Raw genomic sequence first — 14,331 nt, 5'->3', positions numbered from 1 at the left:
AATTATGCATATACTAGAAATATACACTGAATTAGATTGTGTTCCTACTCAGTGGAAGAATTACAAATAACAACTATTTTTGATGCCCAAAGTTTGGCTTATTCTAAAAGTCAAATATGTTAGAAATGTAATAAGTCAAATCCTGCTTCCCGCCCATGGTTTACCCTTCACTTTGTGGAAATGTTCAGATCATGTTTTTCTTCCTAAACTTCAGTTCCTCCATCAATTAAATTAGAAGATCGGCCTAAATGATTCCATTATCTAGATAGCATCGCCAACATCGTGAAATCAGTACAGTGTAGTAGAAAGCTTATGGATTCGGTCTCAAATAAATGTGGTTTTCATCCTGACTTTGAGAAGCAGTCAGGACTTGGACAACTTCTTAACAGCTTTGGGTCATGGATTCCTCATTAGTAAAACAGAGACAATATAATGCGTTTCAAAAGTATGTGTAGAAAATTCTAATCCAGAATAGTACATTCTAATTAAATGTTTACTTTTCCACCACCACACCATCCCTCCTGTCTGATCGAGGGTGTCCATAAGACTGGGGGGAAAACCCTTTTATCATAAGATCTTTGCGTTTGCAGCAAAGCAGAGACGAGAATACTTGATAACAGAATACTCAGAGTCTTTACATGAGGCTGTTTACTAAATAAATAATAATTATACCTTATAATACTGATTCGGTGCATAAGCAAAGGAGTTAGGGATTATTTCCATATGCATGATGATGTCACTTTTCAGGAATGTAAATGCAAAAATTTACAAATATGATTAATTCCCTTGAATACAGCAGATTGCTTCGTATGCTTTTTACAAAAGGAGAGTAATATGATATAATATATACAGAAGAGGGAGCATTTGTACTTGCTGACACGCTTTCTTATAAGAATGCAACTCCTCCACCCTACGCCATAAGCAGTGAGAAGACGACCAACTAATGCTGGTCAGCAGAAAGTCTCTTTTTGCAGATGGTACACACAGTTTTCTGTTTTTGTTTTTGTTTTTTCAAGTAATGTATTACACTGTCACAAGTCAATTTCTAATTAGGCTTCACACAATTATGCTCATGTCCTACAGTCTTCTGTCAAACTCGACTTGCAAAAAATGCTTGAATGCAAAGATTCATGAATATGCCTTTGAAGAAAATGAATGCTGATTGCATTTTAAATATTTAGCATAGGAAATTCAAACATTTTTATTAGAACTGACTGAAATCATTATACAAAGTCTGTAACTTTAAAGTCTTTTGGGGGAGGGTCAAGCATGACAATCGGATTTAACTGTATTCAAAGGGTTTTTTTTATTTTCTGAAAAAATATAAAATTTCGTATCTTACACTACAAAAACATGTACACAAACGAAATGCACATAGAGCTTCAAATGGGGTAAAGATACAGAAATGCTAATCCTTTCTTGAATTAATGCTCAGGCAAGAATTTGAGATATCCTGATGCCTAGCATAGAATAAGATACTCTATACAACTGCTTCTGACCTGCCTGAAACTAAGAGAATTTAATAAACATATTAACAAGTGACTGAGTCTAAATTTTATTCTTAGACTATTATAAATGAAATTTACATACTGTAAAATTATTGAATGTGAAACTATAGCAATCTAAAGATTCACAAATATGTTGACCACTAAAACCTTTACTGTTAATATATCTCGGACTGAATAAACATGATGTATGTTGCCACCTTCAATTTTTTTCATTTACATTTAGAAGAAACAAATGACATTTGATTCTTATTATTATAGATCAACTCTCTCTCTCTCTCTTTTTTTTTTTTAAGAATTGTGTCTTCTCTTAAGCAATAATTTTGTGGTCATTCTGAACAAGAACATTCAATCATTCATGTGTAAAAAGATTTTTTTCATAAACCAACATGAAAAGAAAAGTTATTATCTTTTTCTCCTTTGATACATTACTATATAATTAACGACATAATACAGAAAAATATTCCATGTAACCAGCTGTGCTACAGAGTTGAAGCAATGATGACTTATTGTAGTTATTAATTTCATAAAACTAGCATTTTGTTGTTCATTCATCATCATCATCATCATCATCACATTGTACCTACTTTTTACTTATTTTGAGTTGAAACATCTGGCAGAACATAAGCAAAGACAGTTTACTATCATACTTAGATTTTTGTTTTCTCATTTTTAGAAAGAAAAAATGGGAAAAAAAGATCTTATTCTATTACGCAACATCATTCATCTAGTAAATTTCTAACATCTGATGCAAATAGCATTTTCCATCCAATGCACCGTTACAAACAAAAATGTCTTCCACAGATAAATATCTCTACTTGTGCTTCTGAACATCCACTTTAAATGGGAGGAAGAATGGTGTTAAAAAAAAATCTTTGACTTTGACACAGAGATTAAATAGTAGACATGCAAACACATAAGTGTTCAACAGATAATAATTTTCATTTTAAACTTAAGATGTGAAACTATCTCTTCACCATTGCATACTGGTTAAGACTCTTTACAAACTAAATGAAGGATGTTCTGTATTGTTTTGGCAACTCCAAAACTAATAATGCTGGCCACATTTAAGTTTGGACAGAATATTGGAATATAGATTTTACAGTAATCCTACAACTTTAGAACACTGATTTGGTGATTAAAATAGAAGACATAAAAGATCATGCACATTATTTTTTTTAAATGGGAAAATCAGAATCCTCACATTTTTTACATACAATTCAGACATTTCAAATGGCCCAGAAGAACACGTGAGCAAGTAGAAAAATTCAGAAACAAATTATGATTGATAAAAGTAGTAACTGAGTGACTTCAACAGGTATCAGTATTTTGAAAAAATATTTTTCAAAGTTCAACTCTGAGAGTGACTCATGCTTTAAAGGTATTGCTACTTGATAGCTACAATAACATTATGTATTCTTTGACAAATCTATCTTATGTGCTAAAATTATTGAGTCTCTGTTTTATTGTTAGTTGTCTGGTGGGTGACAAAATGAACCAAAGGAGAAGAAATCACACAATCAAGATTTGTCAAACCTCACCCTGGGTTACTGCCTCACTGCATTTCACAAGAGCTGCCTCTTCTCCCTGTACCACTTCTCACATTTATAGATGAGATTGGCACTTCCCAATTGGTGACATATCCAGTAGTGAATAAATATTTTAGAAGGAAATTCTTTCCTCTTTTTATTTTTATGTATGTATGTATGTATGTATGTATGTATTTTACGTGGGAGAGAGCATATCTTATTTAGAAGTCTCTTTACTTCTTTTAAAATCATATTGACATTCTCAACCAAAATGGAAAAAAAAATAATTCTCAACCGAATTGAAATATCAATGAAATCTATGTGTCTAACTTTCATCTCAATTTACATTCCAAAATGAACACCAAGATTGCGAAGGAATCTGATCCATCCTAATTTGTAATGTTCTTCTTCGAAAAAGAGGAAACCTACATTGTAGCTTTAAGTTCTAGTCACTTAGATATACTTTGTGCTGACTTCCCAATCATTTTTGAACACACAAAGTTAGAAGACAATTCAGAAAATATCTTTGTTATGTGTAAATAACTGTGACTCGTCCTAACACTTACAATAGTTTATCTTTTAAATCAATATGTCTGTTCCTACTTTGAAGTTTCTCAGTTGTTACTTTATCACTTAAGTTCAGTTGTTTTTACAAAATTCAATAAAGTGCAACACAGTCTCCAATTATTTTGTAAAAAAGAATGTTTAGTTCATTTTGTTTCTTGAAATGAACAAAGACATCTTTTATAATAGTGATGCCTGCTTACTTCTGATTTTATCAAGACAATGCTAAATCCACCTTTCTTTACTTTCTCTGAAAATTTCACAAAACTAATAAAGTATACTTGAACCATATTTTATAAGAACCCATGGTAAGGTATAGACCTAGTACGTATTTATAGCCCAAACTGGACCAAACTAAATATACTAATATACCATCTGAGAGTTGCTTACAACTTTTTCTTTTTCCTCTTTCTTTCTTTCTTTCTTTCTTTCTTTCTTTCTTTCTTTCTTTCTCATGTTCTTTAGCAAGGAGTTACTTTACTGCTTAAGTAAAAGGTGGGCAGGGTAGAAAGAAGTTATTTCTTAAGGGTTTATTCTTGTATGGGCTAACATTCAACTAAAACAAGTGCTTGGAAAAGAGAGAGAACACCATTAATATCATGCAGGAATATTTTCTATAGATTCCATTAACCCAGACTACTCCAATATACTATTGCCCTTGATGATCATAAGTAGGCTATACTTTGTTCAAATGCTGTGCTCCTTGAATAATCACGTATCTTTCCATGGTTCTATAAAATGCAATACCATAAAAAATTGTTACTTCACCAAGGAGTCAGTTTTGTTAGAACTCTAATAATAAACCGTATAATTTGTACCACAAATGCCAGTCTTAACCAAATGCGGCACATAGAATGTACACAAAACATATCTTAAGTTCCTTAATAAAGCCAATTAAATAATACTTTGGACTGGTTTATCAAAGTAAATTCGATTTGATGACACTGAATACAAGATGAAATTACCAAATGAATAAACAGCCACCAACAAATAAAACTTGTTAAATCTTGAAACAAAGAAAATTCTGAAGGAAATGTGTGTGTGTGTGTATATATATATATATATATATATATATATATATATATATATATTTCATCATTCCATTGCTGCCTTAGTATCAAAATGTCTACAGCTGAACCACAAGGGAAATGGTTACAAAGGATTAACACTTAGGGGTAATGCTTAGTGCTATGTGCCTGGATTTAACAACATTAACAGAAGCCTGCACAGTTAAATCCTTCTACATCCCGCTGAAAATGTGCCCTTCGGTGTCAACTTTGCTTGACAAGGTATTTTCTGGGACTCAGAAAGGTGAAATTTCTTACAGGGGTGCAAGATTAATGGCTAGAAGAACTGCATTGTCACAGATATCACAAAGTGTTTTCAAAAAGCCAAAGGGGATTTAATCTTATAGACATTTCCCGTTAGTGAATAAAGAGATTTAGTAGCTTTTGGACATATGAGAGGAAGAAAGACACAAGCTTGTGTTCAATTTTGTTTTACTGCTTCCCTATTTCTCCTATTCCTATTACACTCTGGAACACTCGTTCCTGTATGTTGCTAAAATTAAAACACTATTAAAAATGCAAGCAGAATGGTAACGCACGCATGTGCAAGCATCACACACGAAACTCCAACTTAAATTGATTCCTGGGTATATAGCAAATGATACAGTATATACACATTTATTACCTAATAGTTTCTAGAAGAGCAACTAAACATAAATTTTATAACACAGAAAAATAAATATACACCCTGTATTGTACTTGTTCTTGATCAAGCAACATATTTATACACTAGTTTCTATAACTTAACGCTGTGTAACAGCATTTTAAAATTACAAAAGAAGGTATCTATTAGGAAATTATCTAACCATATTGCTCTTCAATACACTTATGTAGACAATTCAGACTTGAAGTAAACTTCAGGAAATTGCAGCTTTTGTTAGCCCACAAATGGCTATAAACTTTTCCTTTCAAGTAGATTCTTGGAAGTTTTGAAAGGGGCTGCCTTAATTCAGTCTGTAAAGGTGCTCTATATAGTTATATTTTCATTTATAAAATTTTGTAGAAGTAGTGGAAAGGATTTTCTTGTTGCAACATAAGATCATGTTTAACCTCATGTTTTTATTCTATGCGGGTTATACTTGCTTCATGAAAAACGAAGACACTGAGAGGAAGATAAGGAGATTTTAGTAAAACACTGATTACAAATTCTGTGGCTTGAACCAAGGCTCTCCTAAGGTTTAGAAATCACTGAGTTTTCCCTTTCCCCCCTTTTTTTTTGTTAAAATAAATCTCAGGGCTTGTTTACAAAGTGCAGAATCATTCACTTGACGAAGTGACATGAAAAGGAAGTTACAGTGGCACCATCCCATTTACCAGCTGCACCTTCATTTCTTGAAGGCTGTTCATGATCTTCTTCTGGTGACCGACAAGAGTCACTCCAAGCCGTCTCAAATCCCTGTATGAAGAAAGCACACATTGGATGTATGTATTGATTCAATTGGTAGCACACCTCAATACTTTCACGCTGGCAAAGATACAAACATTTTGCAGAAGCTAATTAGATTACAATCCTATATGAGACATCGATATGATACAATCCGATATGAGACATATCGGGTCCAATTTTCAAAGGCAGGCTTCAAAATTGTACCTTGAAAATCTGTTTGCAGTCAAAGAAATATTTAATATAAGGACTGATATAAAATATAATTGCCCCCCACCTCATCTTTTGGACATCATTATTTTGGTGGCACAGATTAGTGGAAAAATAAATTTGCACGTGTACCAATAACATATTTAAATTGAAGGTACAATTTCATTGAATAATTTTGAAAATGTGGACCTACAACAGGAACAAGAACTTTTTTGTTTTGCTAGAAGAAATAGGCATAAAATATACTTTAAAATTTTTACAGTTAAGCAGTCAAAGACCATACTCTTCAAATGACTCAGTCAGTACAATCATTTTATATAACAGATTATCTTTATGGGATAGTGATCACTACATTGCTATCAGAACACTTCCAAATATGTAAAACCTTGGATTGCGAGCAACTTGTTCTGCGAGTGTTTTGCAAGACGAGCAAACATTTCTAATAAATTTTAATTGGATAAAGGAGCAATGTTTTGCAATGCCAGTAGTACATGATACCGAATGTCACATGATCACAACTGAGCCAATGCTTCTTGAAATTCACTTTAATATACAAGTGCTTTAGATTACAAGCATGTTTGCAGAATGAATTATGCTGGCAAACCAAGGTTTTTACTGGTATTTTATTTTTGACTTGGAACCCAAAATACCAGAATTTTCCTCCTTTACCAAATAATATCTAGGCTCTCTTGGCATTTAGAGCATTCTGAAGATTACACACTATCAGAAAGTCTTTTCAACCAAGATATATTTTTACTGTTTCCTCTAAACAAGCTTATTCAAAAGAAGATTATAAATGTTTAGATTTCTAAATTAATAGTGTATTATGGAGTTCAAGGTCAGGGTCCATGGTTCCTAATTGTTATTTCATAGGAAATTCAGAAATTCTATTCCCTTGAGGTACATATTTGGCAAATAAAATTATTCAGGTATGTTTGGCAAATAACAACATTAATTATAGGAAAAAATAACAATTTAAGATTTTTAGGTGACCAAACTGTTTGCCATGTTATATTTCTTCAGATAATTACCTTATTGAACACATTATGGTAAAAGAATATTTGTGCATTCAGTAAATGTATTAACTTCAGATTATCTTAGACTTCCTTAGAATTGAAGACAATGACATTAGAATCATTATATGTAAAATTGGATAGCTTTAGAAACAAGTAAATCTCTTAATTATCAGAGGATCGAGATTTTAGAAATGGGTATTTAGGCTCTACCAATATTAGTATTGGAAATAATTGCTTATTTAAATAATATCTTAGGTTTCTTTGCCCCTTTATGTTTCATTGTTTTTTTTATGAGAGTTTCAGGAAATGGAAAGTAGCTAAAAAAAGAAGCAATTGATACTTATGGTGGCAACATAGTTCTTTCTCTCTTAGAATTGAACATGAGAAAATATTTAAACTATAAGACATCAGTGTAAAAAATAAATATATTTATATTATATTATATTATATTATATTATATATTTATTTATAATGGTAGCCATGGAAGATAATCAGCAAAAAGAAAAAGAAAACAGTAAAAATTTACTTTGAAACAAAATCACTATTGTTAGTTATGAAATAGACTATAAAATAGTGAGTTACTGACTAGCATGGGAATAAATTTCTCTTTTCAACTACATCAGAACTTCTTAGCTTTTCCCCTGTTAACATTATGGGATAGATAAGTCTTTGTTTTAAGGGCCATCCTGTGCATTATAGAATATCTAGCATCATCTCTGGCCTCTATCCACCAAATACCAGAAGCATTGAACTACTGTTGACCCTTTGTGGTTACAAGACAAAACTCCTGCCATATGTCCCCTGAATAGCAAAATCTTCCCTAGTTGACAACTATTACACTAATATAAAAATAATAAGTGACAATTAAGATGTCCTCTTCCTACATGCTGGAAAAATACATAACTCTATGATAACAGATTTCTGTTAATCTTTCATGGATGAGAAAATGAAGTTTACAGAATTTAAATCACTTGAGTAGATGACACAGCTAGTGGGTGTCAGGGCTAGTACTAAAACCAGGAACCTGATACCAAAGTCCATACTCTTTAAAAATTTCTCATTACTCTGAGATCTGATTTTGAAAAAAGTACTTTAAATTACAATAATTTCCTCATGAGGAAATGAGAACTCTGTAGCTATAACATCAAATATCCAAAATTCTAAAGAAAGACAATATTTAATGAAGGAAGCTGAACACATACTTCTTTGAGGCTATGGTAACTCAACCTATACCTCATGGCAATTTCAGTTATGAGCTAATCTATACTTCATGGCAATTTCATTTTACTTCATGGTCGGTCAGTAGCATAATTTGGACCTACGTCAGGTGAAAGGGATGAAAATTTCTTAACCTGAAAATAATCATTCTCTGCTAGAGAATTTAAATAATTAGTAACTGAAATGGAGTTTTAAAACATATGTTTTATCATATGCCTTATAAACCCACAGGTGATTCTGACAAATACCCATTTGAAAGTACTGATGCTATAGATACATACTTAGACTGCACAATTCATATGGCTAAACCAATTATTAGGAATGAGCTTTTGAAAATAATCATCACAACTTATTCTGAAAGACCTGAAAAAGAAATTATAGGTTTCCCACTGAAAGAGCCTGGATTTTGAATATATAATACCGAAATCTTAATTTAAAGTGTGTGTGTGTGTGATGTGCATACATGCGCCCCACATTCCAAACTTGGTTGTTTCACTAATATCAAATCACTGGTTTGACTTATTTTTATTTCCCTTTCTTAATTATATAGTAGCTATATTATACGTAAGTATAACTTCATTCTCTGAAAATAACTTGACCTCAAGAAAGACTCTGGTTCAGTGCTTTTGAAATTTAAAACTTTTATGACATCTATATCCTGCTAAAGAACACATGTTTTGAGGAATTGTATTGGAGTAATAAATGCTGTTATAGAGCTTGTGTTCATAGGAAAATACAATCTTTCTTCAGAACATTTCATACATCTAGATTTTGAGTTAAATTTGTGTAAATTTTTCCAGTGTGTTAAATATAAGATTTCTTTCAAGGTCACCTTATAATATGATTATCCCCTAAGATGCATATGGAAGGTCAGACCACTGAAATTCTCTCTTCCTCCCTCCCACCTCCTCCTTTCCATGGAAGAAATGGAATTATAAAAACACGACACGGCATTTTATACATTGCCATAAATTATGTGTGTCTTTAATGGAATGCTGATGTTTTAAAAATCTGACTTGTCATTTCAAAAGCTGTCAAATTAATGTGCAGAGATTTAGAAAATCGCATGCGTATAATGCATGCAATGTCCATATACCTTTATGCAGTGTGATTTTCAGTGAAAAGGTGAGAGAGAAATAAGATCATTTATGCAAGTTAAAGTTGTTCTCGGCAGCAAAGTAGTTCCTTCAAAACTTGTATTTAATATTCTTCTAATTATATTACAAATGACAATTAAAATAGCATTAGAAAAATGTTTTCAGTAAAGTTTTATTCCAATATTGCTAAGTGCATTAATGTATTTTAAGTAATTTTGCTTCATACTTTCATGACTTCTAAGCATTCCTATTTTACTCTTGTACTGCCAAGTACATATTGAATGGTCAATTTAGCAGTAACAATGTGAGAGAAATTTGTTAAAAATTAAAGTATTTAACATTCGATAATGAAGTTGCTGCTCTACTTACAGTGTTTGCTGAAAAGTTTTTTGAAAATGATGCAAGATATGCTATTTTACTCATCTCATTTTTCTATATAGGAAATTTTACCCAAGGTAAAGTTATAAATGTGTCTCTTTTATAAATATTACACTAAATGTATCATGATCATGTGTAATCTTAAGTAATACCCAAAGCCAATTCTAATGATGATAAACTATGATTCAGCATAGGCTTATGAATTTAAACATGATAAGAGGAGTATTGTTACATAAAAAATAACTTGGCTTTTGTCAACAAAGCAATATCAGTTTTAGAAAAGCTGCAAATATAATGAACTGGCATTGATGGAATAACATTTCAGCATATTTTCAAATGTTACTCTATAATATTAAACAATGGAAAACACTGATATTATGATACTAAAATGGCAGAATGGAAAACATAGAATAACAAGAGGTGTCTAGTTGATATTGGAACAACTCTTGATTATTCAGGATTTAGTTCACTCATCTGTGGATTAGTCATTCCCTCACTACTCCTCCCTTCTGCTTTACACACCTGTTAGCCATATCACTGGTATTTACCCCAGCAACACTGGCTGGATAGGAGAAGGGAGAAGAGAGATTAACAAATATTCACTAAATTTCAGTGTTTATTCTTGTTGTCATAATTTGATCATGCCATTAATGGTATGCTTGAAATTTTTTGGTTCATTTAAAGATTCCTGATAATCATTTATATATCTACTATACAAGATAAATACATTTACATTTGGCAAAGATTAACCATGTTTGGTCATGATTTTCAGTGAATGAGACATAGTGATGGTTGGACTAGAAACTTTGGCTTAATTATGTAGAATGAAGAGGATACTAAGTACTCCCATGTGTATTTTAGGTGTGTAATACATTATTCATAATGTCTTTATTGATAAGATAAAAACTCTGCTTGAATTGGTGTGCATAAATTTTGGCCCTAGATTTGTGAAACTTCCATTTTAGTAGTTGAAGACCCCATTTGAATAAATGATACTAACATAAACCTCTTCAGTTTACACACAATTGACATAATATTTAAATTCACTGGATTTTGTTCATCTTCTGAATAATCAAAAGTTGACAGTGCTGGTCTGACAAGAAGTTTAAAAAGCAGCGGTAATACTGTCCTTAATACAGGTTTTTGGATTCAATTTGCAACTCACCTCTAGCTTAACAATTCCCCCTGTCAACCACAATTCACTGCATTTACACACCATAGTACAGATTGCATCATTACTGCCACAACAATTGTTCTGTGTATTGTACACAGAATAGCAAAGTTTAGGCACAGAGATGGCAGACAGAAACATCTAAAGTTGAAAACCATATTGCCGAACACATTTTAACTCTAAGATTGTTAACCTGTTCATTTTCTTTCCACATTAAGCCATATATGTATGTTACTGGCAAGAAATAAACAAAAGAAAGAGTAAGAAGAAAGAAAGAAAGAAAGAAAGAAAGAAAGAAAGAAAGAAAGAAAGAAAGAAATCGCAAACAAAATTAAACCTTTATGATGGAAAATTTTTATCAAAGTCAGCAGTTCTGAAAAATTGTAATATTTTCTCTCCCTTTTTTTGAACCCAATATAAGAACAAATTTGATGGCATAAACTCTAACATATTTTTCTAATTTAATTATATGGAAATTTGATCTTTTGCCTTATATTAATTGATCTTAACTGCACCCCCCCAAGTATTTATTACAGGTATACTTCCAGTTCTCAATTTCTATTATTCCTTGGCAATAATGTGGACAATAATATTTATTATATTATTATAGCATATGCAGCCTCCATAAAATTAGCATTAAATATTGGGTAAAGGCCATGTGTAAAAAATCATTATCTTAAGTGTTTAAGAGCTTGTCTTTGTCTTTGCTGATATCCCAGCTCCTTTGCCGTGTGCCTTTAATAATTATTTTGGTGAAAGGCGAGCAAAATGCACAGATAGTCTTTTTCGTATATTCCTGACCAAACAAGCAACTGATTACTCACTGTTCTGTGAGTTATTTAAATAACATTTTGATAAATGTGTTCTTGCCAAACAGGAAGAATGTGGTCAAAACCACAATAAACAAGAGGACATATATTTAAAGGTGTAGGACTCCAAGGAATCAGCTTCACTGGATTTGAGGTTTGCTGGCTCAGTTCATGGTAAAGAATATGTTTATTGGCCCAGGAGTCTGAAGCAACTGATACATGGAGACAAACATCTCTGAACAGGAAGATTTTAGCAGTTTCCAAATTTCACTTTACTCTTCCGGTTAAGGTAAATGAATCAAAAGACAAAATATCAGAAAAGAGGCAATATAGCCAGAGGCAACAAGATAGCAGAGTAATGGAGACAAAGAGAAGAAACTGAACCAAGTAGAGAAAAATTGATCAGATAAAAACTACCAGAGAATAGAAATGGGTTGGAGAACCATAATTAGAAGAGAGAAAAAGGCTTTAAGTCTTTAAACAAAAGATACAAAATGAGAGTTTGAGGATAGAGGAGCTGACAATAAAGATGAGCGAAAATAATTAAAATCAATAAATGAAATGCTAAAATACAATGCTAAGATATTCAACATATTTCTAGTATTTGGGGGCCCCAAAGAGATAAAGTAAAACAGAGGTAGTTAATGCAAAACCATTATTTGTGATTAAAATTATTCTGTGAAGGGAGGAGCAAAAAGATAGTGGATGTATATATATACATACATATATATATATATGTATATATATATGTATGTATATATATACACACACACACATAGGTATATGTGCTATTTTAAGAAAAAAAGAGACATCATTTAATGCAAATAATTTTATTATATATTTACAAGTAATCTGACATTGGGTAGAAGAAATACCTACAGTATCATTTTAATATAAAATGACAAATGACTTTAATAAATTAAAATGACCATTTTTACTGAAAAATTAAATAGCAATCATGTAAAAATAGTTTTAAATTATCAACAAAATTTTGTTTACTATTTTAAATATAGCACAAATGAGTTCTTTGAGTGTTGAAAGAAATAATGGGCAAAGCATACGTGTCATCAAATAGATACAATTTGGAGGCGATGGTGAAGATGACGTTCAGCAACATAAGAGAGCATGCTGAGTAGTGATTTTAGGTCCAGCATTATAGGGATGAGGATAAGAAATGTTGAGAATGTGACATTAACTGGTGACAAATGATGGTACCCTGTTACCTTTCATGTGGACTGGCAGTGAGTTCAATGAGTCAAAGAATGCCAGAATAGAAATGGTGAGTGCTCAGTGTTAATATTATGTGAAGTAATGGAATAAGGACTGTGGTTTAGTGCTTTAGAATGTTCTACCATGTTCTAATCCTTACAACAATATTTTAACCTTTGAATCTGTAGGTAATTTAAAGTATGTTGTCATCATATTCATAGGTTAAAACATTATTCATGTTAATGTAAGCTAGATGGAACCACCATAACAACAGTTAATTTTCACAAATAACAAATATTAGGCTAAAATAATTACACATACAGAGTATATAATAAAATACAAACAACTTACAACCTTAAAGAATTTAATGCTTAACTCTAGTGATTTTTATTTAATAAGATTTGATAAATTTTATCTTAAACGTGCAAACAGAAAAGGGCACAATTGGTTCCACTGAGATTGTACCAAATAACAAATCAGAGGCAGAATCTAATATATCCTTGGATTACAAGAATATAAGGTGCACCACTTAGAGATTAAATGAGATTCCTGCCTGGGAAGCTTTGTTTAAGCTGTTGCTACCCGGGTATTCATCATAGCCCAAATTTAAGAATATGTTTTGCTGTTATGTAGGACTAGCCACACCAATTGTGCTTACAGTTTGTTTTGTAATTACATTCATATAACATAGGTTCCAGTATAAAAACTTCATCAAGAAAACATCTTTTCCACAACACAAAATACCAGTATTTTGCCAAGGAGCTGTTATTCCAATTATTCAAATATTCAAATGCTATTTGTTTGAAGCAAAGAAGCAAAGATACTGGCCACAAGTAGCATTAACCATGCAGTTGTTAACAATACAGGCTAAAAAAGAAGAGGCTTCTTTGAAAGCTGTCACACATGGGCAAAGGTTAACTGATTTCCCTTGACCTCATCCAGATAGGATTCCAAACAATTTTTCTCGCCCCAGCAATTATGTAAAAATTATCAGAAAAATTACTCACTCCAAGGTCACCTGAGCCACAGCGTCCATTGAACTGTATCCATTTTCCATGAAAATCTCTGTATACCGGCCCATTTTGATTGCTTCTAGCCATTCACCTACTGATCTGTAGGCCCCAGATCCCAGTGGGCCATGTTCTGCCAATAAATTAGATACCCTAAAACACAG

General features: G+C 32.0%; 1 protein-coding gene across 7 annotated transcripts in view; it reads right to left on the bottom strand.

Annotated features, from left to right (window-relative positions):
• Positions 1–1,176: 1,176 nt before the first annotated feature.
• Positions 1,177–14,331, bottom strand: part of EPHA5 (EPH receptor A5) — a 355,806-nt gene continuing 342,651 nt past the window's right edge. For 6 of the 7 annotated variants that reach the window (XM_023253073.2, XM_023253075.2, XM_023253074.2 and 3 more), the window contains 2 exons: positions 14,165–14,320; positions 1,177–6,061 (listed from right to left, as the gene is read on the bottom strand). In XM_023253073.2, coding sequence (XP_023108841.1) covers positions 5,956–6,061; positions 14,165–14,320 — 262 coding nt within the window. In that variant the 3' untranslated portion in view covers positions 1,177–5,955. Of the gene's footprint in view, positions 6,062–12,762; positions 14,321–14,331 lie in introns of those variants that run through there. The other variant, XM_023253078.2, reaches the window with a different exon arrangement.

Source organism: Felis catus, chromosome B1 (genome assembly GCF_018350175.1).
Source record: "Felis catus isolate Fca126 chromosome B1, F.catus_Fca126_mat1.0, whole genome shotgun sequence".
In the NCBI taxonomy this organism is placed as follows: domain Eukaryota; kingdom Metazoa; phylum Chordata; class Mammalia; order Carnivora; family Felidae; genus Felis; species Felis catus.
The sequence above is the reverse complement of the archived record's forward strand: the minus strand, read 5'-3'. Positions and strand labels throughout refer to the sequence as shown.